The 23,022-nt window shown below is 55.3% G+C and overlaps 10 protein-coding genes across 10 annotated transcripts; 6 read left to right on the forward strand and 4 right to left on the reverse strand.

The window, feature by feature from the left end:
* Positions 1 to 297: 297 nt before the first annotated feature.
* BO86DRAFT_401653 (MFS transporter) lies at positions 298 to 1,812 on the forward strand (the record flags this gene model as incomplete). The annotated part of the gene is made up of 1 exon (XM_025673789.1): positions 298 to 1,812. The coding sequence occupies one exon, from the start codon at positions 298 to 300 to the stop codon at positions 1,810 to 1,812; it is 1,515 nt and encodes a 504-aa protein (XP_025525545.1).
* A 573-nt stretch (positions 1,813 to 2,385) lies between these two features.
* Positions 2,386 to 3,762, reverse strand: BO86DRAFT_435756 (putative FAD dependent oxidoreductase; the record flags this gene model as incomplete). The annotated part of the gene is made up of 1 exon (XM_025675978.1): positions 2,386 to 3,762. A coding segment is annotated over one exon (1,377 nt), but the record flags the coding sequence as incomplete, so codon positions are not given.
* Positions 3,763 to 4,719: 957 nt separating this feature from the next.
* On the reverse strand, positions 4,720 to 5,632 carry BO86DRAFT_449571 (germin family protein; the record flags this gene model as incomplete). The annotated part of the gene is made up of 3 exons (XM_025676729.1): positions 5,434 to 5,632; positions 5,218 to 5,375; positions 4,720 to 5,129 (listed from the first exon to the last, which is right to left on the reverse strand). Exons 1-3 carry the CDS (start codon positions 5,574 to 5,576, stop codon positions 4,720 to 4,722), a joined length of 711 nt encoding a protein of 236 aa, XP_025525547.1. The 5' UTR covers positions 5,577 to 5,632.
* Positions 5,633 to 6,106: 474 nt separating this feature from the next.
* On the reverse strand, positions 6,107 to 7,886 carry BO86DRAFT_366386 (Zn(II)2Cys6 transcription factor; the record flags this gene model as incomplete). Its single annotated transcript, XM_025670101.1, has 2 exons — positions 7,725 to 7,886; positions 6,107 to 7,666 (listed from the first exon to the last, which is right to left on the reverse strand). Exons 1-2 carry the CDS (start codon positions 7,833 to 7,835, stop codon positions 6,107 to 6,109), a joined length of 1,671 nt encoding a protein of 556 aa, XP_025525548.1. The 5' UTR covers positions 7,836 to 7,886.
* A 753-nt stretch (positions 7,887 to 8,639) lies between these two features.
* Positions 8,640 to 10,202, reverse strand: BO86DRAFT_457696 (MFS transporter; the record flags this gene model as incomplete). The annotated part of the gene is made up of 1 exon (XM_025677239.1): positions 8,640 to 10,202. One exon carries the CDS (start codon positions 10,200 to 10,202, stop codon positions 8,640 to 8,642), a length of 1,563 nt encoding a protein of 520 aa, XP_025525549.1.
* Positions 10,203 to 11,962: 1,760 nt separating this feature from the next.
* Positions 11,963 to 12,810, forward strand: BO86DRAFT_390877 (cell wall mannoprotein 1 family protein). Its single transcript, XM_025672486.1, has one exon. It carries the CDS (start codon positions 12,084 to 12,086, stop codon positions 12,666 to 12,668), a length of 585 nt encoding a protein of 194 aa, XP_025525550.1. The 5' UTR covers positions 11,963 to 12,083; the 3' UTR covers positions 12,669 to 12,810.
* Positions 12,811 to 13,635: 825 nt separating this feature from the next.
* BO86DRAFT_401658 (flavin-containing monooxygenase) lies at positions 13,636 to 14,264 on the forward strand (the record flags this gene model as incomplete). The annotated part of the gene is made up of 3 exons (XM_025673790.1): positions 13,636 to 13,750; positions 13,802 to 13,881; positions 13,935 to 14,264. The coding sequence occupies 3 exons, from the start codon at positions 13,636 to 13,638 to the stop codon at positions 14,262 to 14,264; spliced, it is 525 nt and encodes a 174-aa protein (XP_025525551.1).
* Positions 14,265 to 14,801: 537 nt separating this feature from the next.
* Positions 14,802 to 15,587, forward strand: BO86DRAFT_411475 (uncharacterized protein; the record flags this gene model as incomplete). The annotated part of the gene is made up of 2 exons (XM_025674588.1): positions 14,802 to 14,934; positions 14,984 to 15,587. 2 exons carry the CDS (start codon positions 14,802 to 14,804, stop codon positions 15,442 to 15,444), a joined length of 594 nt encoding a protein of 197 aa, XP_025525552.1. The 3' UTR covers positions 15,445 to 15,587.
* Positions 15,588 to 17,568: 1,981 nt separating this feature from the next.
* Positions 17,569 to 20,901, forward strand: BO86DRAFT_390879 (sulfatase domain protein). The gene is made up of 3 exons (XM_025672487.1): positions 17,569 to 18,240; positions 18,318 to 20,024; positions 20,076 to 20,901. The coding sequence occupies exons 1-3, from the start codon at positions 17,918 to 17,920 to the stop codon at positions 20,674 to 20,676; spliced, it is 2,631 nt and encodes an 876-aa protein (XP_025525553.1). The 5' UTR covers positions 17,569 to 17,917; the 3' UTR covers positions 20,677 to 20,901.
* Positions 20,902 to 21,572: 671 nt separating this feature from the next.
* Positions 21,573 to 22,822, forward strand: BO86DRAFT_401661 (uncharacterized protein; the record flags this gene model as incomplete). The annotated part of the gene is made up of 2 exons (XM_025673791.1): positions 21,573 to 22,362; positions 22,455 to 22,822. 2 exons carry the CDS (start codon positions 21,573 to 21,575, stop codon positions 22,820 to 22,822), a joined length of 1,158 nt encoding a protein of 385 aa, XP_025525554.1.
* Between the last annotated feature and the right edge of the window lie 200 nt (positions 22,823 to 23,022).

A 23,022-nucleotide genomic window follows, 5' to 3' on the forward strand; every position in this document is an offset into this window, starting at 1 on the left:
TCATAGGATGACAGGTACTGATAGATAGATCGATGATCGAAGCTGTTGGCCTCAATTAGCTCGCTTGAGATGGCCGAACAAACCGTGGGTCAGTCTGTGTGATTCTCATTCTCCTTCTCTCAGCGAGACACAGCTAGTCAAGTCAAAGGATGAGAATGCATACCAGCTGCCCCTGGCTTTTGCTCCCGCACTCTCGTTCCCCGTCCTTGCACGCCCTGCTGTGAGCATACCTCGCGATCCGAGGGTCTACCAAGAGTTATACCAAACCCGATGCACTACCCACACAAGAAATCGAGTATGCTGTATATGACCTGGTGCTTTCTTTTGTTAGGCACCGGCGACGTCCACAAAATTGCCGGAGATGTTGAACACGAGTGGCCCGGGGATGGCACTCGTGAGAATCCACAGATCATATCGTGGCCCCCGACTGACCGATTGAATGCCCGGAACTTCGCCGCCCCACGCAAGGCCATGATCATAGTTCTGTCAGGGCTCTCAACGCTCTCAGTTGCCTTTGCGTCCAGTGCCTACTCGGGAGATTTATCCTCCATTTGCGAGTACTTCAACGTCTCCGACGAGGCGGCCACTCTGGGGCTGTCGCTGTACGTCCTCGGGTTCGCCATCGGACCATTGCTGTGGGCCCCTTTAGGGGAAGCGTTCGGCAGGAGAGTCCTGTTCTTGACCACCTTCAGCCTCTTCGCCGTCTTCAATGTCGCAGCAGCCGTCGCGCCGAACTTCGGCTCGTTGGTTGCATTCCGATGCTTGGCCGGCATGTTCGGCAGCTCCCCTCTCACCAACTCCGGTGGCATTGTAGCCGACCTGTACAGTGCGGAAACGAGAGGCCTGGCGGCAGTCTTCTACTCGGGCGCAACGTTTCTCGGGCCTGTGCTGGGGCCGATCGTGGGCGGATTTCTCGGCGAGACGCGAGGGTGGCGATCCATTGAGGCGTTGCTCGCTATCTACGCGGGAGTGATGCTCGTGCTGGGGCTTCTTTTGGTCCCCGAGACCGTCGGGGATGTGGTGCTTCGGCGACGGGCCGCTGCGCTCACCAGACAGACAGGGAAATCTTATATCACGAGCGTCGACCACCGGAGCCCTCCCGGATCTCTGGCGGCGAGACTTCGCATTTCCATGACCCGTCCTGTGCGACTCCTCGTTCGCGAGCCGATTGTCGTGGTCCTTGCCGTCTACATGTCCTGCATCTACGGCACCACCTACCTACTGCTGGCGGCCCTGCCTATTGTCTTCCAGCGCGTCCGCGGATGGAGCCCAGGGGAGGGGGGCCTCGCATTCCTCCCCATTGCGATCGGCATGCTAGGTGCCACAGCGTTCATGGTTGTCATCAACCGCCAATATGCACGACGGTGTCGAGAGTCAGAGAGCGGCCAGCTGGCCCCCGAAGCGCGCCTGCAGTCTGGCAAGGTCGGAGCGGTTTTGCTTCCTGGCGGTCTCTTCCTGTTCGCCTGGACCAATGCCCCCTCGGTGCCCTGGGTAGTCTGTATGCTGGGCACCGCCTGTTTCGGATTCGGCAACATCTGCGTCTCGTTGGCTTTGGTCAACTACCTGGTTGATAGCTATGTGACCTATGCAGCCTCGGCGCTGGCGGCTTCGACGGTCCTGCGCTCACTGTGCGGTGCAGCGTTCCCTTTGTTCACCACTGCTATGTACGAGGGCATTGGGATCCACTGGGCAAGCAGTGTCCCCGCCTTTCTGTCGCTGCTCTGTCTTCCTGCGCCGTTCCTCTTGTCCCAGTACGGCGGCCGCATCCGACAGCGTTCCAAGTTCGCCGTCGCAATTCACGACGGGAAGTAGCCACATGCCGGGCTGCCAGTGGTGAGGCGTGTTCTATGGTGCTTTCAATCAGGTTGTCCCAGACAATGATCTGGAGCAAATCCACATAGCACAAGTAACGAGTCATCCGCTCCCAAATTAGAATATCAAGCATAAATAAGACCATTCAATTCCAACAGCATAGTTCCTTTTCTCCCTTTTTCTCCCTTTTCCTCGCTAAAGAGTCAGAACGGACGGTCTAGCGGATTGAGATTTTCGGTCTAGACTCCCAGCTTGATATCCTTTGCCATGGCCAGAGGGTTTGGGATAAAGCTGTTGGACAGACGGCTCGAGGAACTTTGTAGCCGCAGGACACACTTGAACTCTTTGAGTATATTTCCTGAAGCGCCATAGACGTCCAGTACATGCATGGAATCAATTTTGGCTGCGGAGAAATCGGCAAGGGGGCCGCCTACAGGCTGACGGATCGCCCCAGTTATACGGGAGGTAAACCCCTCTGGAGGACCGAATCATGCCTCCACGTTGCATACCAACCTCTCCCTGTTCACATGTAAAGAAGACATAAGAACGAAGTACAGTACCAACCCATCGCGCTCACAACTCCCCCACCAGCTTAGGCAGCACCACCCCCCTCGCCACCTTCCAAATCTCCCCACTAATATCCGCCGCCCACGCCGCCCCAATCCAAAACGTATTCATCTGCCCCTGCAACGCATACAGCCTCTCATAGAACCCATCCTTGATGTCCTCCCCCGACACCTGCAGGATATACGGCGCCTGGCCCGCGAACGCCACGAGCGCGGGCTCCTCCGTCCCCGGGTACCGGTCCGGATTACCCCGCTGGATCCGCCGGATATCCTCCAGCATGTGCTGGCGAACGGCTACCTCGAACATAGGATACGGGTCGGGGGTCTGCATGGTGCCGTAGATGGCGAGCATCAGCCCGGGCACGCGGGCGGGGATGAGGTTGTACATGTCTGGCAGATAGGGGAAGGAGTACATCGTGTGGTTGGAGGCGAGGTTCAGGATACCTGCGGTGGGCGGGAAGCGCGTGCCGTTGACGATGCCGACGTACATGCCTGTGTTGATGTAGCGGATGAGCACGGAGAGTTCGTCCGCCGTGAGGCGGAGCCAGGGGTCGAGGAGGGAGTGTTTGGGGGGGATGGCGATGAGGAGCTTCTTGGCGTGGATGAGGGTGAGTTGTGTCTCTGTGGGGGTGTGCGTTCGCACGAGGAGGGTGATTTTGTTCTTTTCGGTGGTATTGGTGGGCTCGCGGTAGGCGTACAGCACCTCGGAGGAAAGGAAGAGGCTGGAGGTCAACGACAGCTCGGCTTCAGCCCGTCTGTACAGCTCGATGACGGTGTGGTTGGCGGGGGTCAGGACGTTGGATGTCAGAACCCCCTCGACCATATGGCGCGGTAGCGCGCGAAAGACCTCCACCACCGGGTTGGATAGGAGATCCCCTACCCCCGCGTCGAGCAGGAACATCGTGAGCACCGCAGCCTGGATCTCGTACTTCTCCACGAACCGCCAGAACGGCATGTACAGATCCTCGGAAACGGGACTCGGAAGGAAGATTCCCCTCTCCAGCCCAGGGTATCGCGCGTGCTGGGCAAAGTAGGTTACGAACGCGGCCAACACCTCCTCGCGCGATGGGTTGTAGCTGGGGGCCACTGCCTTGCCGGTACGGAAGTCGTAGCTGAACCAGGAGATGTTGAACGCGCTGATCTTGACTAAGGGAATGTCAAAGCGTGCGAAGTAGTCATTGACCGCGGGGGTGTTGTCGAACAGTGCAACTCCATAGTCCATTGCGATGCCTGTCGCAGGATCCACGTACGTCTCGACGTGGCCCCCGAGTCGGGGTTCCTTCTCGATCACGATGACGGACCTGTCTTGGTCTTGGAGGCTGATGGCGCAGTATGTGCCTGCGGAGCCTCCGCCAACTATGGCCACATCTCGTTCGATGATGTCGTCAAGGTCTTTAAAAGGGTCGAGGTGGTTGACTGAGCGGCAGTCATCAAAGCCGAGGTAAGAAGCAAACTCAGGGTGGTGTGCATAGCTGGATTTGCTTTCGAGGAGATCTATATCGAGCGAGCCAACCGAGTAGGGCAACGATTCTCTGAAGATAGAAGTGGGACCATGTCAAGGGATAGTATATGCATGTAGCTGGAACTCAAGGGGCCAGTTTGTAGATGTACAGATCCCATCGCCCGATGCATGGTCGACCTCTAGTCACGGACAGCCATTCTCATCCTAGTGTAATAGTCGGAAGATATCTGACCAGACTGACCAGAGCCATCGACGCACGCGTTACAAAAGTATGCTCACATCATCAGACCCCAGCTCTCCTGGTCAATAGGTATCAACTCCAGATAATTGTTCCATTATCTGTCTATCAAAGGTCTATTCGAAAGTCTCGAGTTACACGGGCAGAAGTGTAACCTTTACTGCGAGGGTGTATGTAGTCCGGGGTTAGCCAGGGATGTGCATGAACGCCCTATAGGAGATTACCACATACAGGACGCACAGCATATGCATTCTTCAAAATCAGGAAGGGGATGGCTTAATATTCTCCGATCCATCTAGCCGAGCCTATAATTGCCTGGGGCGCAACGGGACATCGTGATGCAATCGACAGTTCGCAATGCCCCTGCATTGATGTTGTTGCTAATCCTTCTAACCATCTACTATACAGGCAGCGGTCCCAGCTTGGTCTTCAAGTCACAGGCAATACCACCAATCAATAGAGACATTCAGCGCGAAATCCCATAAAAATGCACAATCGATAACAATAAACCCCAAATCTATATCCTAGACAAGAGAAAGCCATCACCTCCCCATCCCCTATCCTCTCATCCTCTAGCCCTTAGCACCCTCAATCCCCTTTCCTTCAGCCCCCCCATAATCCCTCCCAAAGCAACCCTACCCTTACAACCCACACTTCTTCACACACTCCCCCACAACCAACGCAGCTTCATCCGGCACCAACCCCCTAATCCTCTGCACCTCGTCCACCCCAACGCCTCCCAAAGCCCGACTCACCACCTCATCGGGCAAGGCAAACAACCGAGCCGAGACCAACCCCACGGCAAACTCCTCCGAGTTGAACGCGGCCGAGAAATTCGCCGCCTCGCAGTCCGGGTTCACCTGCGTGTGGAACGACCCCGCCGGGTAGACCGTGACCGTCCCCGCGGTCAGCTCCGTGCTGACCACGCGCTGGTTTCCCTGGGCATCGGTGACGCCTGTCTCGGGCACCATGTAGCTCTGGATGCGGCCGGAGGTTACCGCGAAGAGTTCGGTGGCTCTTGGGTGCAGATGGAGGAAGGACATGGTGCATGCTTTTTGTATGGTTAGTTGGGGTTGATGGGGGTTTTGGGTCGGGGTAGTTTGGCTCTGGGCTGGGTGATGGATGGGGGTGTATTGTACCTGGCAGCTGGGAGATGCTGAAGGATAGGCCGACGCCGACGAGGGCGGGCCAGTTCTGGCTGCTGGCGATGGGGAGGGCGGTTTCGTTGTTGGTGCTGGCGGTAAAGTCGTAGATGAAGTCGCTGTCGTTGGGGAGGAGAGCATAGCGCTCGGTTGCTCTGCTTGAGTTAGTTTTTATTCATGCGGGAGGGTTCTGGGCCAGGGCAGGGGAGGTACGTGTTTGCCAGTTTCAGTTGAGCTGTCAAGGGCAGATCGGAGGTTGCGCGCGTGGTGAGCGACTGTGATGGTGCTGCTTGACCAGATATTGCGAAGGTGAGGGTCATCGCGAGGATGGAATGGAAGGTAGACATGAGATACATGGTGAAGGGTTGATATAGAATCCAGTTGGTTTGTTCGACGCGGTAGATAGTTGTGCTGTTGATGCTAGGCTGATGATGTGGAGATGGATGGGAGATTTGTTGCTTTATATATTGTTGAGTCTCTAATGTTGATTCTCAACTCTCTGGCATGGTGTCTACGCTCCATAGCCAAGATATCCCAGCTCACTGCGCATATACAATCGCATTGTCAGAGGGCGTCAGTATACGCATGCACAGCCACAGCCTCAGCTGGAGCGTATTACTAATACGCCCCCCCCCCACCCTTAGCCCTACGTCTCGCCAGCGCAATGCCTGCGTCTCACTGACTTGGCATGCAGTCATGCTTGGCAAGTCGCCAATTCCCTCGCTTGGCGGATTCTGCAGATGGATGTCTTGCTGACTAGATTGTGGCTACGAGATCTCGTTGTCTAGCGCATTCTGTTTGATGTGGAGACATGCAGACGCTTGGAAATAGCCATGTATGTACACATATTTGGAATTCAAACACCCATCCTCTCTACCTCTTTCAATCACGGAGCACTAGGGCTCAGCTCCCGCTTGACCAAGTACATACTCTCGGGCCACCAGGTCTCCCCCGTCTCCGCCAAGCCTAGCGGATCCTGCGTCTTCAGCACGGCCAAGACCTGGCCCAGCTCCCACTGCCCGATCGCCCCGATCCACCACACCCCGTCCAGCAACATGACCAACACCAACCAATGCGCGAAAATGTCCATCGCCAGAACATGCGTCGCCGTCAGCGCCCTCACCTCGGCGGTGGCGGAGCCTTCCATCCCCGTGGACGTGGCGTCGAGAACCGACTGCACGAGGCCGAGATACTCGGTCGACGCTTTGTTGAGGAACGACATGATGATCCGGCGGAGGATCTGCGGCGCCTCCATCGAAGTCACGCTGATCATGTACTTCGCAACCCAGGGGGAGACGCGCGCGCGTTTGTGTAGGGCTAGGGCCTGGGTTCGGGGGCTGGTTGCCGGGGTTCGGCGGGGAGTCAAGGCTGCTGCGGCGCAGTGCTCGAGGATGGAGACTGTTTCGAGGGATGCGTGGAGTTGGGCCATGTTACAGGACTGATTCGAGTTCTTCAGTAAAGTGACCGTGGTCTCTGCTCTCTTGCGCAGACGTTCGAAGGCTTGGGTGTAGGTTGATGCGACGATGGGAAGGAAGAGACGCTTCGTGTGCTCGGAGGGGCCGTCCTGCGGCGATAGGACCCCGGGGGTGCTTAGGGCTGTGCTAGGGAGGCTTGACTCGGTATGTATGATTGGACTAGCTCCGTCCGCGGCGTTCACAATGTCATTCAGCACGGCAGTAGAGGCTGTATGCGCGGCACGAGTGAATGAGATCCACTGCGAGTGCTGCGGAAGCAGTTCCCCAGGCAGCCGCTGTCCCCGCTGCTTGGCCGTGGCGGCCAAGTGGACGCGGATGGAGTGGCTGGCAGACGCGTACAGCACCATCAGAGCCGCATTGGCCAAGACGTGATCGTACATCTCCGGACTCTGCATGGACTCCTGGATGTGGCGGAGCGAGGCGCGGTGGTGGCGCTCGGCTAGCCCCAGTAACTCGCGGATTTGCAGGAGGCTCTGCGGCGTCAGGGCTTGCTTGGCGATGTCGTGAGACTGACATGCTGCTGCCAAGGCGAGCAGTGAGGACATGACCGCTTTGCTTCTGAAGGCGAGGTTGGGCACGCCGACGGAAAGGGCGTAGAGGTCGAGCTGGTCGACCGGGATGATGTGGCTCGTGTGCGTGAGATAGTGTGCTAGGAGACTCAGCTCGGTCGCATCGAGGAAACCGGGGGATTGCGGCCCCAACCGGCTGGGGTCCAGCCTTGCTTCATCGGTACTAGAGCGTGACTGGGAGCTAGTTTGTGCATCGAGATAAGGCGTGGGATCCGAGAGACGATGATGATGTGAGGGTGAGACGGGAGACTCGGGCCCGGAGATTACATGCAAGTCGGAGACGGGCGAATGGGCGGCCGATTCCGGCTCTTCTGACAAATTGTCATCACTGAGAGGGAATGGATATCGGCAAGTATACGAGCGCTTGGTACATCGGGAGCAACTGGGTCTCTTTTCGTCGCACTGGGGGATTGACATCAGCACCGTGCGGGCAGAGCCTTAGGGCTGGGCGCCCACGAACCTTCTTCCGCTGCTGCTTGCACCTAAGGCACCCATTCCGGGACTTCTCGTGTGTTCTCCGGAGTCTGTATCCGCTCACTTGTAATGACTGATTGGCCATATCATGTGGCATATGAGGAAAAGCGCCAGAGGATTGTGCTCAGTCGCAATGCGAATGTGGATTGTCGGAGGGCGGCGGAGGAGGAACGAGGGAGGAGGGAGGAGGGAGCGTATTAGTAAAGAAACCGGGGCGAGGCTGAGTCGACCGGCTTTGGCGTCCGCCCCGCCAGCCAAGATGCGCCCAGCAATTTCTCCCTCGTGTTGGTCGTCAGCCAGAGGCTCTGCCTAACTTAAAAGAAGGTTATTTCAAATACTCGGGTGGGGGTTTCCTCCTTCAATGTATGGATGAGTCAGCGATTGGGCGCGATGGGCAGGCAACAATGCAATGATGCACATACACGTTTCCCAGGCTTGGCGCTGCGAACCTGATGAATATCCCAACAATTCCCGGTCAACATGATATCAGATATATGAGAGCCTCAGGGAACATGATTTGGAATTGCAGTTCCCGTGTCAAGCACCCCCATTGTGGCTGTAACAGAAGTGTGCAAACCAGATGACCCTCCTCGGGATGATCGGATAACAGGAGAAAGAATTGAACAAGGCTATCGACCGACAAGAAAGCTGACAAAACTGCATCTTTCACCAGAGTCTTTCGAAGCAGTGGTCGATGTATCACTTCATTGGGCGATGATAACAAACATAGACTCATCCTATACCACAGCTCCGCTTCAAAGCCCACTTACCTAGTTACATCCAACGACAGGGGTGAGAAGGTACTATACAATGACTACTGTCATATCCAATCTCACCAAGAAGCCTCATGCACAACATTGAACATATCTAATGCAATTCAGTTCTATCAAGCCTAGCTAAACTAATGAGGACTATCCTCATTCGAATCGAAATGCTCGCGGGCCCACGGACTGCGCAACCGAATCGCCCTCCCCTTATAAAAGAAGATAAACGGGATCGGAACCAGCAGAATCGCAATGAACCCCAGCAGACTCGACGCCCACTCGTAATCCAACTTGTTGTACATCTGCGTCGCGAACAGCGGGAACCCGGCGCCCACGACGTTCCGCACCAGAATGACGCCCGCCAGCGCCGAGGCCGAGTACGTCTGGTAGCTGTCGACCACGTAGTTCAGAATACTCAGGATCACAATATACAGGCCCGCTCCGAAGAACACCGAGGCGATGATCGGGACGATCCAGTGCACCGAGGCGTAGCTGGTCCAACCGAACCAGAAAAGGCTGATGGGGATCAGCAACGCGCCCAGGCGGGCCATCCACATGCGGGCTTCGGGGACACTGAGGCCGTCGTGCGCGGCGACGGCACGGCGGTAGTAGCGTTCCTGCAGGGGGTGGGCGGCGAAGGCGATGAAGGGGCCGATGGCGATGCCCAGGAAGCAAAGGCCTTGTTGGCCGACGTTAAAGCCGTGGCCGTGGGGAGCACCAAACACGAGAGGGAAGGCTTCGTTGAACAGGTAGACGAGGCCATAGAGGAAGCCGTTGAAGATGGCCGAGAAGAGTGTGATGGGCTCGGTGAACAGAAAGCGGACGGGTCGCGTCAGGGTGATGGCGAGCAACTGGTGCAGTCCCTTGCGGTTGTCGCCATGGATGTCGTCCAGCGACTCCGCCGACCGCAGTCCTTCCTTCTCCATCTGGCGACGGATCTTGGCGGTCTTGCGCTGCAGGCGGATGGAATGGCGGGTCTCGGGGATCGTGAAGACCAGCACGATCCAGAACCCACCGCTGATGGCCATCATAATCCAAAAGATCCACCGCCAGCCCAGGTCGAGACCGATGTAACCGCTCATGACGAGCGCCAGGGGAGGGCCCGCGGTGCTGCTGAGGCCGTACACCGCCATGGGCCAACCACTGTGGTCTCGCTCCCACAGGTCACTGATCGTACCGCCGGTGTTGGTCAAGGGGGCACCACCAGCCAAGCCGGCAATCAGACGACACACGAGAATGGTACCAATGTTGGGGGCCAGTGCCAAGGGCAACTGGAAGATACACAAGATGAACCAGGAGACGATGTAGATCGGCTGGCGGCCGAAGTACTCCGACAAGGGGGCGAGTAGGACAGGGCCAACGGCGTAGCCCAGGACGTAGAGGGACAAACACAAGGTGGTGACCTCACTCGAAACGTGGAAGTGATCGGCAATTTGGGTGGCGCCAGACGAGAAGGAACCACAACACCAGGTGGTAATGACATTGAGCATGCTCACGAATACGGTGATGTACCACTTGCGCCAGAAGCCCCAGCAGCGCGGATTGTCGGGGTCATGGTGGTCAAAGGTGATGCGCAGCGGCAGGGCAACGTTCGGTTGTTGGCGGGCGCGGGTAAGTGCCTCCTCAGCCGTCACCACGACGGGCAGCGACTCATGCTGCTCCGTCTTCTCCAAGTCCTTGTGGTTCATAGGAGCAGCCATAACGGGCAGAAAGAACCAGAGGAGATACGAGAAGCGAAGAGAATTCAGGAACCGATGGGCTTATCTTTGGGAGAGGAGAGTTTTAAAGCTGACAGAACCAAGTCATTTCTGGCCGCCGGTGACGTCCTGCTGGCATTGCTGCTGGCCTGGTTTGAATTCTCCGGTGAACAGATGGCCGAGTGGCCAATGAGTGGTGGGCATGGTGGGTCAGCGGAAAGTTCTCCAGAAGAATGGGATGGAGGGATAGATATGGAGAATCTTCATGCTCTGATGTTGAATGGTCAGTCGGCAGATGTTCTGCTGACTGGCAAGCGTGGGGATTGGGGGGGGATTGGAAAGTCGGCCGCAGACGGAAAACAAGCCTCGGACAAGCTTTCCTCCCAAGATGAAGTGGCGTAAGAGGGAGGAGGACTTTAGCCTAAAGTCCGGCTATGAAAGCATCCACATCTGATTGGTGCACCGATATGGGGAGATGGGGAGGCTGAGTCATCCCCGTACCCCGGGGGGTAAATGCCTGGTCAGGTGATAGATCATAAGTCAGGTGATGTCAGGTGAGGGTGACCCAAAGCAGGATTGCCGATCGAACTCACTGGTGGCTTCCTTCCCTGATGCAATCATCGGTGAACCCGCCCCTCGGCAAGTCGGCATGGTCTGGTCAAGATAGACTGACTGACTGACTGATAACTTGGGAACCGTCTGCAAAATCAAGCATTCTGTTACGCAACGAAGCATTTCACCCCACGGCCCACCCTCCATATCTCTCCTCCTCCTCCCACTGCACCTTCCCCAAATTCCAGCCTCGGTCAGCCTGGGGCCCCTCTTTTTCGTTTCGGTTTGCTAATCAGCACTGCTCATCGTCATCGTCTCTCCGTCTTTCCCGAGGGGCCAATCCGAATTTCGGGCACTGCTGACTGATTCACGTCTTGCCTTGGGCCGGTCACGGCTTTCTCCTCGGTCCGAGTCACCCCTCGTTTCGATGCCTGCTTTGGGCCAACGGAAGGTTTGCCGGTGTGACACCCAGCTGCACAAAGTTACCAAAAGCGAGCTTCTGGTACCGGTCGGACATTGTTCGCGCGTGTGTCTGTCGCTCAGTGACTCCCCTCCGATCTTCTCCCGTGGCGAACAGAACATTGTCAGGCCTCGGCTCAGTCGAAACACAAGGCGGATAACACACTCAGGTACCGTGTCCCCCTGCGGTCGGCCATAGTGCAGATGGGAAGGATGCGTGAGTGGGTTTCCAGAGACCGCCGTTGCGCAAGTATCACGGTGGTGAGATGAAAGGTGGAACAACACCAAGTCATACACCCGTCCCTACCCAGAGAGACTGGAGGGATTTATGTGCGTTTCACCTTTGCCTACGTCTGGTTTTCTCCTGTCGCGGTTTGATCTCCATCGGGCGGACGGTTTTGCAAAATCCCGACGTCGACTGTCGGTCCCGGTGCATCGTCGCCGTCCCTTGATCTTTCACCTCGTTGAATCTTCTCTCGTTTCGTATACTAGACTCCCGTAATGAGTCCAGTTACAATGGGTGCTGAGCAGAACGCCGTACTATACACGCAACGTATCTCTCAGTGCTGCATTCGCGCTCTGCTGTCGCACTTGTCGTCAGACACGTAAACACCGATCTGTAGCAAACCGAAGCACACGTATGACATTAGACTCATGGCAACACAAGCCTCACGGAGTAAATCACCGGACCATGGATTTCATTGTCAAACATAGGACATCCAGAGCGACACGCGCGCAACGGGGACAGTTTGAGAGCCCAGCATATCCCTCAAAATTGGATATAAAGACCCAATCGTTCCTCTCTCAGAGCTCAACAACAATCACCAAAATATACGCATCCACACCACAAATCCAATCGGCCACATCAGCAACATGCGCTTCAATCTCGCCACCGCGTCAGTCCTCTCCCTCCTGGCTGTGGCCACGGCTCGCGTCATCAGGCGTGATATCCCCACCATCATCCAGGATCTGACTCAGGTCAACACCGACATTGGTTCTCTGAGTGCTGCCGTCTACAGCTACTCCGGAGGCTTGCCCGCGGCCCTTGAGATCCAGACCCAGGAGGCCGCTGTCGAGCGCTCCCTTGACCAGGCCTCTGCCGACGTCAACGGCACTGCGGTCTTCACGGCCTCGGAGAGTAGCCGGGTGACTGAGGCTCTGACCCAGTTGGAGCCGGTCATGCGCAGCTCCATCGCAGCTCTGGTCCTGAAGGTCAGTCACATCTGCTCATGCATGCACTTCTCACGTTCTTTCACCTTCCATCTTTCATATATTCCAATCGTGGCCGACCATGATGCTGACCAATGTATAGCGGAATCTCTTCATCACCGCCGGCGTGGGAAGCACCATCCGGACCAACCTCCATGCGCTTCGGGTCAAGACCGATGGTCTGTCCGTGGCCCTGCAGGCCAAGGCGGCCGGAGCCGACAAGGAGACCATCCGTCAGGGAACCGGTGATGTTGATGATGCATACGACAACGCCATCGATGCATATGACATGCAGATGTAGGGGCTGGTCACAGAGCTAGTCATTGCCATTCACGAGGCCGGGTTGGGGTGGATGGTATAGCTGCATAGTGAGGGTCAGTGGTCGGAGGAGGTGCAGAGCAGACACTGTCGAAAGAGTTTAATTGTTCGAGTATCGCACGCGTTGGGGGAAGTCAATCAGATTGTCTTTAAATGATCCCTCGGAACGACATTAGAGTAATGCAAGTTACTGGTGCCCTTCCATTTGAGCCTTCGTTCAAGCATATTATAGTTCTCGAGCCCCCTAGCCACTGGGGCGATAGTCCTGGTTGAGCTTCTTCTTGTCATTGTCGAATAAACCTGTAAACTTCGACCATGCAAGGACGACTGGAATGGTGAGTTTCACCAAGTGAGCTCGATCATTACACGGATGCTCATCTGCAAAAGTCTTTTCACTGAGTTTTCACGGACCTGCAACGTATTTTATTGACTGTATCAACCAACCAAGAGTGTTGACGGCTTGTGATTTATGCCTTTGTGGTGAGTCGAATAATCATCACCGCGCCATGATGTTGCTGTGGCTGAATCGACCCGCGGAACAAGTCGATTGACGCCCTCTCATGACTCCAATCCATCAATGAGGTCCAGAATGATATCAGACCACCACGAAAGGCGTGCCCCAGTCAAATTCATCATCCGACCGGCAATGGTGGTGCATCCTCGCCGCGTGGTATCGGCGTTGCTTTCCTTCATAAAAACAAGCAATAGCAGTTTTGCACAGGTCTCGGATATAGTACCATCTCATGTACCTTCAGGATGGCATACGTGACAGATAAAGACCCCGCATGCGAAGGCTCTAATCACTTTTCAGTGGTCATCATAGGAGCAGGGGTATCAGATATATTTGACCCTGGTATAGATGCATGGTCAAAGGCCGAGCTAATCGATAGGCATTTGTATGGCCATTGAGCTCCTCCGTCACACACCCACCACCAGCTTCCTCATTGTGGAAAAGAACAGCGGTCTTGGAGGGACATGGTATGAGAACCGGTATCCTGGATGCGCATGCGACAGTACGTGAACACTTGACACCCGGTAACCCTCGACAACTCATGAAAGTATAGTCCGCAGCGCTCTGTATAGCCTTTCGTTTGAACAGCGTGGGAATTGGACACGGGACTACCCTGCCGAAAAGGAAATCCTAGTATGAGCTTGCGCCATTTCGAGATGTCGACCATGCACTGACCCACTGTACAGAAATATCTGGATGATGTTTCCAGTAAATGGAATCTGCGTCGTCATATTCGGTTCGATTCGACCGTGCATGAAGCACACTGGAATAACCAGCACTTGCAATGGGAGGTTCACGTTTCTACCGGTGATCTGGAGCGTTCAATGCAGCCACCATACCGGCTCACCACCGACTTCCTTGTTTCTGCAGCTGGACAACTGAACATTCCCCACTACCCCGACATTCCAGGTCTCAACAGCTTTGTCGGGCAGCAAATGCACTCCGCTCGCTGGGATAGCACCTACGATCTTGCAGGGAAGCGGATTGCTGTCATCGGAAACGGTTATGATCCTTGACCTGGACGATGGAGGACCTGACTGACGAAGACCAGGTGCCTCCGCGATCAGATAATCCCTGAGCTGGCCAAGACCGCGTCACAACTCACGGTTTATCAAAGGTCACCCAAATGGATTATTCCTCGCCAGGACCGACCCATTGGGCGCCTGGAGGAGGTTTTGCTAACGTGGGTTCCACCCGTACGCTGGTTGAAGCGCGGGGTGTTAATGTGCATTCGGAAGTCCCTCCATGCGTACATCACAAGCCCCGACTACTCTCAACCCAGATCGAGTGGATTGTGCGGTGGACGAAATCCCAACTGCCAGATAAACCAGAATTACTGGATCCACTGACCCCGCGGTATCCGTTCGGGTGCAACCGCATTCTCCTCCTCCGATGATTATTACCCGGTGCCCAACCATAAGCATGTCGATTTATAGCCGACTCCCATTCGGCGAGTGACGGCGACGGGGATTCAAGTGGACACGGGGCGAATTCGGCCGTACGATCTGATCGTGCTGGCGACGGGATTTCACACGGTTGACTTTTGGTTTTCAATGGACATTTACGGGCTGGATGGCCGTCCATTGCGGCAATTGTGGAAGGCGGGCGCTCAGGCGTATCGAAGGGTGGTAGCGGAAGATCTCAGAATTTTGGCATACTCTATGGGCGGAACACAAATCTCGGTTAGTGCAAGTGCATGCTCAAGCGGAATGATTTTCAGATACTGACCAGGCAGGTCATAACTCGGTCATCCACATGATTGAGGCTCAGGCACGCTATCTCGGAAAACTGATTACCGCGGTGATTGAAGCCCGATCGCAGGGGCGAACGTTGGCGTTGCGCATACGGCCCGATGTGCTTCAGGCATACAACGAGCAACTGCAAAGCCTCTTGAGTAAGACCTCATGGGCGGATGCGCGATGTAGCAGCTGGTACAAGACTGAGGACGGACGGAATGTGCATAGCTGGCCGAAGAATGTGGGGCAGTATCAAGCGGAGCTGGCGCAGGTACACTGGGGCGATTTTATCGTGGAAGGAAGCGCATCAACAAGTGTTCAGAAACGAGCTGATTGGGGTAATGATCGAATACGATGGTTCTGGATGGGCTTGGCTGCGGTGGGATTGATGGTGGTGACAATGACCATGGGTGTAAGAAACGAGCGGGCGGAGGGTGTTTCAACTGCCAGTGGAGTTTAGCGAGGACGGTGGCGCGATCGGCCATGGGAATCCAGTAAATCATGGAGCAACCATTGAGTTTCAACTAAGAGACAATAACCTGCATTGCTCTTAGGTTCCTAGTGTTCGGGTTGCGAAGGTCTGAGCCAAATGATGACTGATCGCGTTGGTGATGTTGTTTACTGGTGAGGAGAACGGAGTACGGAGTAGATTATGCGGGGACGAGACCCCGGTCGCGGCGGAAACATATTCCTGGGAGTCCCTGAAAGTCACGGTCAGCGGTCCATAGTCACTAGTCGGATTGCCAGTTTGGGCAACAACACAAACACTTAGACTACATATCAACATATCAAGTACATGTACAGAGAACAATATCTGAGATACAGCTGCTACGTATTGACTATAATGGATCTTCTCTACGACCGGAGATGCATCCTCCAAATGAACCTTTCCAATGACAGCCTGGGTTGCATTCGACTAACAGTAGCTGCAGCATGGCCAAGAGGGTTGAGCCCGAAGTCACGAGATACAGTCGACAGCACGTCAATCCTGGCGGGTGTTTCATCACAGATACCAAAGGGCTGACTGCCCCCAACAGGCAGAGCGTGACTCTGGCGGCCAGAGTCCGGCAATACGAAAGCCAAGGCAAATGTGCCACCGCCAGCTGGGGTCCGCCAATGCGCCGCCTAGGGAAGCCCCTCCCGGTGATCTCCGGCCTGAATTTCGCTCCAGGACCACAAATAGTCTCAATATTGCAGTGGATAGGTGACTCTGAAATTGGGAGCGGATACCCGATACTGCCACGAAGGCACGAACATGCTTTGGGGGGGGGGAAGAACGGGATCGACTCTTAGTTCTTAGTTGGTGTCGGCCAGTGCATCCGGATCGACTTCCTCTAAGCAGATAAGTAGCCGTTAGACAAGCTATCCCGTTGGAAGTGATCGTGCCGCGGCTGCTTGCCGCGGACACTACCATCAGCCAGTCCCTGCAGGAAGATTGTCCGACAACAGCAGGAAGGGGTCGGGGGGGCTGCAAGCTGCATCTTGAACAGACCCTGAGGGAGGGAGAAGCCCCCAAAGGCAAATAAGGGGCATTTTCCTCGTGTTCAGGTTGGGGGGTCCATGTGGCAAAGTTAGTGTGACAGCAGCAGGAGGAGGTAAGGAACAGGCAGAACTGATAGAGTGAGACACCGACAGGCAGTGCAGGAGTGCAGGAGTGCGGGCAGGGCAGGCAGGAAATTTGCAGCGATGGGAGTTGGAGAATCTCCACTTGGAAGGCGGTGATTGGCGGTGGTGGGCGGTGGTGGGCGGTTTGGAAGGGACTGGCCGTCACCCAAAAGGGGAATGAGGTCACCTGCTCAGAACTTTCGCTGACTGTCAGATTGCCTATTTGGGATTAGTGGGCCGAGGGGACCCTGTGTGATTTTGCCCGGCGTTTGAGGAAAAAAAACTCTAGTGGTGGGAAGTGATGGTACTATTGTCTGGCCAGGGGTTGCCAGAAAAGATGAGGAGTGACTGTACCTAGAGAGCTGGTGTCACTGTCTCTTGACTACAACATAGTATACCATATCTGTCTACAACACTCACACTCTTCAAACGCTCAATTGAGCACAATGGTTTTACAGTACTAGTAGGTACCTGGTACTACACAGTAGGTAATGATTGCCCCTGTCTCAAATCCATCCGATTTCCAGACCCTGCAGCCTTGGCAGGGTGGCTGATTGGGCTCCCATCGGCACTCCCAACTCCACTCTTGGGTTCTAAAATTACCGCAGATGAAGAGACAGCACCAATCACAAACTCAGGGTCTATGGGCTTTCAGGGTCCATTTCGGCCCTTTGAGTACATCCAGTAGGGGCTTGCGAGACGATGGAAGGTTGATATGAACATTCTGAGCATTATGGAGTCAACCACCCACGCTAAGCCTCCCAAGCAGCTCCAACCCGGTCATTAATTCGGCCCCGGTTTTTTCTTAGCTGTGAATTTGCTGTGAACTAGTTGATCCTAGTCAAAGAATGACTGACTGAATGAATGAATGAATGGATTGCGGCTCTGATCCAAGACTCCTAAACTCAGCCCTTTTTCTCTTCTCTCGTCTTTTTTTTTTTTTTTTTTTTTTTTTTTTTTTAGTGGGAGCTGCCATACGGCCATCATCTCATGATGATGCGCTGGCTGTGTTCCTTTTGTTCTTTGTACATTAAACCACTGTCTCTCCCCTTTCCCCTCTTCGGTCATTCTTCCACCATAAGGTTGATTACAATACACTCACACTCACATCCTCCTTCTTCATCTCTCCCTTTCCCTCTTCCCTCTTCCCGCATCACACCATCTTCACCACCACCACCACCACCACCACCACCTCCTCCTCTCTCTCTCTCGTCCGGCCTCCCATCCCGGTGAATCATTCCAGCTGGCTCATGGAGTGATTTGATGATTTCGTCTTCCTACTGGTGTGCCATGTGATTTGATTCCAAGGTCTTGTGGATTTCGTCAAGATGAAGCTCGTCAACCTCAACCCGGCTCGTTACTGCCTGGCCGGCTGGGTGCGGTTGCGCGCCTCGCCTTTCGATGCGTTCGATCACTTCTGGGACTTCACTCGCCGCTACTTCTTCGCTCTCACCTTGATGGCCATGTTTGGTGCTAAGCTCCTGCATCTTTACGCTCACATCCATTCCTTACCTCCATCCAAATTCCTCCTCTGGGGAGTCACCTTCTTTTGCCAAGATGTGGTCCTCGTGCTGCTGGTGCGCATCTTGACCCAGAAACTGCCGTGGCGGTCGGTCGCCGCCATCTCCGCGCTGATCGTTATTCCGTTCAGGTAAAGATCACTCCTCACTCCCCTCACTGATTTCCCTGGGTCGGGCAAACGCCACATTGCTAATCCGGTGGTCATAGTCTAATCATGTCCGGAATGACCGCCGCCAATACCTCCTTCTATGTCTTTACCGGAGCCGAAATCCACTGGAGACAAGCCACCACCTTCCACCACGATGCTGCCGCCATGCGCACCCTCTTGACCGGCCTGACCGGCTTCTTGATCGTCGAGGGGATTATGCTCACTGTCGCCTGGTTCGTCGCTGCACCGTTGCATCGCGCCGTAGGTGGGATCCTGAATATTTTGGCACAACCCTTCAAATGCTGTGCGGGCTGTGTGCGCGGTTTCATCCCCAAGACAACTTCTCTGTCTGACCCGGAGCGATATGACCATCTCTCCGAAGACGACTATCTCGACGATAAGAGTGACGACGGGTCGTCCATTCACCTACTGGAGCCCTACGGAGCTGTGGCCCCGCCCCGGCAGCGGGGTCACTCACTGGCACGCCGCTTGGCTGTCTGGATTCCTTTTATCGGCCTCTTTCTCTTGCGCGTCGTCCGCCCGTGGGATCCGGCATACATGTTCCTGTCCGAAGCGCTGCCCGTGGCTCCCTTTTTGGGACACCACCGGGTGTCTCCGGTTCGAGCAGAAGGGCTGCCGGGAGATTATGGCTGGTTGGAAGGACAGACTGCGCTGGAGCGGCCTCCACAATGGTCGTGGCTACCCAAGGAGCCCCTCCCCGGCTTTGGGGACTGGAATCAATCCGACAAAATCCACCCACCCCCGCGACACTACGATCCCAACCGAGACCCGCTGCACATCTCCAACCTTCGGAGCCCACTACTCGACCCCTTGCATGACGCGCTCTCCGGCGGTAAAGTCAACATCAAACACGTCATCTTGCTCAAGCTCGAAAGCACTCGTGGCGACGTCTTCCCCTTGAAGAACGGCACTTTCATGTGGGACCGTATTGCGGAGACCTATCCCGACAAGAAGATCCCTAAGGACGTGCAGAAGCGGATTGCCAACCTGACTCGGACCGCGGAGTGGCTGACTGGCTTTGATGCTGGATTCAAGCACGACATGGTTAAGGACTACGGACGTCGGTCGTACGGTGGCATCAGCGCCAGCAACGCCTTCACCACGGGAACCTACACCCTGAAGAGTCTGGTGGGCACCCTGTGCGGTGTGACCCCGCTGGTGGCGGACTTCAACCGCGAGTACGAGCATCACATCTACCAGCCGTGCATGCCGCATGTGCTGACCGCCTTGAATCAACTGCCCGATGTGCGCGAGAACAACACCGTCCCCGCTTCCAATGACTACCGCACCTGGCCCTGGCACTCCGTCTGGATGCAGTCCGTTACCGAGACCTACGATAATCAGGACAAGCTGACCCCGAAATTGGGGTACTATGATGTCATCACCAAGGAGACGCTGGAAAGCCCCAAGGCGAAACACTATCCCGTCAAGGAAAAGGAGGTCAACTACTACGGCTATCCGGATAAGGTTCTCGGAGACTACGTCCGGGACGCCATCGACGCTGCGGAGAAGAACCACACCCGTCTATTCCTGACCCATCTAACTGGAACCACCCATCACCACTGGGGCATGCCCAACGACACCTACGAGTCGATCGTGGGCTCGACCAGCTCAGGATCCAACAATGACCTCAACCGCTACCTTAATACCATCGGATACATTGACGAGTGGCTGGGGGAGATCATCGGAATCTTGAACGAGAAGAAGATCATCAACGAGACCTTGATCGTGATGGCTGGTGATCAGTATGTCCAGATCGGATCTTTTACTACATGACAACCTGCTAACAAACATAGTGGTCTCTCCCTTCCCAACGACGGCGGCGTCACGCCATACGACAACCCCCACGTCGGCAGCTTCCACGTCCCGCTGCTTTTCGCCCACCCCCACCTCCCCCAAGTCGAGGTCACCACACCTGTCATTTCACAACAAATCATCCCCACCATCCTCGACCTTCTGGTCCAGTCTCACTCCCTGGGTCCCGACAGCGGCCACGCCGCGCAGGACCTCTTGTCGATGTACGAGGGCCAGTCGATGATCCGCCCGCAGATCCCCGAGAAGGACGGCCGGCAGAATTGGCAGTTCACGGTCATGAACACCGGCGGATCATGGCTGGCCGTGCGCTCCGCCGCCCGCCCGGCCTACCGGCTGGTCATCCCGCTCGTCGACGACGTCGAGTGGCGCTTCACCGATCTCTCGCAGGACCCGATCGAGCTGCATCCCGTCAAGAACTTCAACCTGGTCGACCTGGCCAAGACGTTGGAGGCGGAGTACAGTCCCGACGTGGTCAGCTGGGTGCGGGATGCGGCCCACGTCGCCGAGTGGTGGGTCACGGAGAACTGGATGCGGTATAATTATAGACGCCCGGGCAAGGGGAAGGACAAGAAAAAGGATTAGAGGGATGGTTGTGTGCTGACTGTGAACGGCATTCCAGCAGCAGCACTCTCTGGTGGTCGTCATTTGACGACGCACCCTTGTACAGATGATTTAATTTTCGCCTTCTTGTATATACTGCTTGACATACCTTTTCTTGTTGCTAGCATTATGATTTGACGTGTTTTTTTCGGACAATGGTCGGTCGGCATAGCATGTGAATGAATTTATCGGTGTTTTTAAGGAAAATTGGTAGATGTTCTCAGTATACCTTTGGTGTAGCTCCTGTTCGCGCGCTCTTCTGCAGTTTATCCTTCAACTCTTCGTCTTCATGCAAGCCCCGAAGGGTTAAGTTATCTACAGAGCATCCGTACTTTCCATTCATGATAATGGTTTTTCTGTATCGGAGTCTTGTAGCTCAAGTCAAGTAAGTGATGCTTGCGGCTGAGCCAGAGCTGTTGGTCTTGGTCACAACGTGGGGATGAGTGAATGGTTCTTGAATGGTTGCTTACCAAAACATCGAGTTCTACCTAAGCCCTAAGTCCTGTCATAAACAATTTCCTTGTCTTGGAGCAACAGTCAATGACAGACATTCGAAAGAGCCTATGTAAGAGTGCACAAGTATCCTTGTAACATACCTCTGAGCAGTAGTGAATTTAGGTCGTGAAGCCGCCAGAAAATTCCTGATGCATGCCACGACCAACTACAAAAAGGAATGACAGGAACTATTGCATCGCTGCGTCGTGCAACAGTGTTCAGGCAGCGAACATGAGAGGCATAAATAGAGTCTTCTGTTTCGACCAAGAGCACTTCTTTTCTTCTCCTGCATCCCTCGCCATCCTTGTGCCCCTACCCGACACTCCTCCTGCATCCTCATCCATCCACAACTACCATCAAACAACACGCGCAACACATCCACGATGAGTGAAACTACAGAGCATAACATCTACGAAGGCGGAGAAGTAACCTTCCTCGTCGAGGAAGATCCCACCGCTGCATCAACCCCATACCCGACCATCAAGGCTGAAGACTCCGACACCCTCGCCATGCAACTCTCCAACGTCGCCATCTCCGAGTGCCCTCCCCGCAAGAGAACCAAGCACTCGCATGCTACTCAGGAGCAGGCCACTCCCAGCACGCGGTCCAGACCCAAACCCAACTCCCATAGTCCTCCCCAGACCAGAGCCAACCACCACCACAACCCCAAGCACAAACTCCCCGCCCCGCCTCCCACCATCCACACAATCCACGCTTCCAAAACCCACCTAGCAAGCGCATCCCCCTTCTTCTCCCGCATGCTCGCCAGCCCGCACTGGACCGAAGGCCAAACCCTCACCCAAACAGGCCACCTCACCCTAACAGTCGACTGGCCACTGCCCCCCTTCCTCCTCCTCATGCGGATCATCCACCACCAAACCCACCCATGGCCCGAGAAGGTCGACTTCGCCACGCTAGTCGACCTAACCATCATAGCCGATTACTACGGGTGCGTGCCCGTCGTCAAGTTCTACGTGAACTCGTGGCTAGACAGGCTGGAGCGCCGGCTGCCGCGGCGGTACACCGAGGAGACCGTGATGCAGTGGATCTTCGTGGCCTGGGTGTACGGCCGCGAGAACGTGCTGCGGTGCTGCACGCGGATGGCGATCGAAAATGCCACGGATACGGTGCGGGCGGATGTGTACGGGTTGCCTGTCAGTTGTAGAATCATCGGTATGTGCCTTCCCCTCCCCTTTATCTTCTTATCATGCTTGAAAGGATTGAGTTAGGTTTGAGAATGATGCTGATATGTACTCTGGGAGCAGAGAGCATCAACCACTGGCGCTGCAGGGCGATCTTCCGCGTGCGGAGGGCGCTGAAGCACATGCGGAGAGAGTTTCTTGAGGATCTGCGCGGCGAGGGCTTTGATACGAATGCTACGCGGCTGGGGGCGTTGGATATCAACTGCCATCGGGGCCGGATCCGGTTGCGGGAGGAGTTTGAGGAAGATCACGAGGACGAGAAGGACGAGCCGTACGTTGGGGAAAGCTATCGCGGGCTCATTACGAAGATCGAGAGGTGGCAGAATCCGACCGGGTTTGATCTCCGTGCCGCATTAGATTTGCCCATTGTCATTCAGGGGATGACTTGGAGGGTGATTAGGGAGTATCCTTATGCTAGAAGGGCTGTGTGAGAATTTTTGGGGTAGTTGGGGGGTGCGGGGGAGGTTTGGTGTTTGGATCTGGTGTTTAGGGTGCTGAGCGGTCGGTCTGCTTTGCTAAACTGAAAGATTCTGAGTGATTGGATTTTGTGACGATCGTGGAGCTTTACTTTTGTCTTTTACCAAGATTGTGATTGAGGAGGCGTGAATCTTATCAATGGTTTCACATGAGT

This window comes from Aspergillus japonicus (assembly GCF_003184785.1).
Source record: "Aspergillus japonicus CBS 114.51 unplaced genomic scaffold BO86scaffold_43, whole genome shotgun sequence".
NCBI lineage: Eukaryota > Fungi > Ascomycota > Eurotiomycetes > Eurotiales > Aspergillaceae > Aspergillus > Aspergillus japonicus.

What these genes read in the sequence shown, in the direction of transcription:
- BO86DRAFT_390879 (XM_025672487.1), top strand. Translation starts at nt 17,918, where the DNA reads ATGAAGCTCGTCAACCTCAACCCGGCTCGTTACTGCCTGGCCGGCTGG. An exon ending in CTGATCGTTATTCCGTTCAG is followed by an intron (nt 18,241 to 18,317) that starts GTAAAGATCACT and finishes CGGTGGTCATAG; the next exon opens with TCTAATCATGTCCGGAATGA. An exon ending in ATCGTGATGGCTGGTGATCA is followed by an intron (nt 20,025 to 20,075) that starts GTATGTCCAGAT and finishes TAACAAACATAG; the next exon opens with TGGTCTCTCCCTTCCCAACG.
- BO86DRAFT_390877 (XM_025672486.1), top strand. Translation starts at nt 12,084, where the DNA reads ATGCGCTTCAATCTCGCCACCGCGTCAGTCCTCTCCCTCCTGGCTGTG.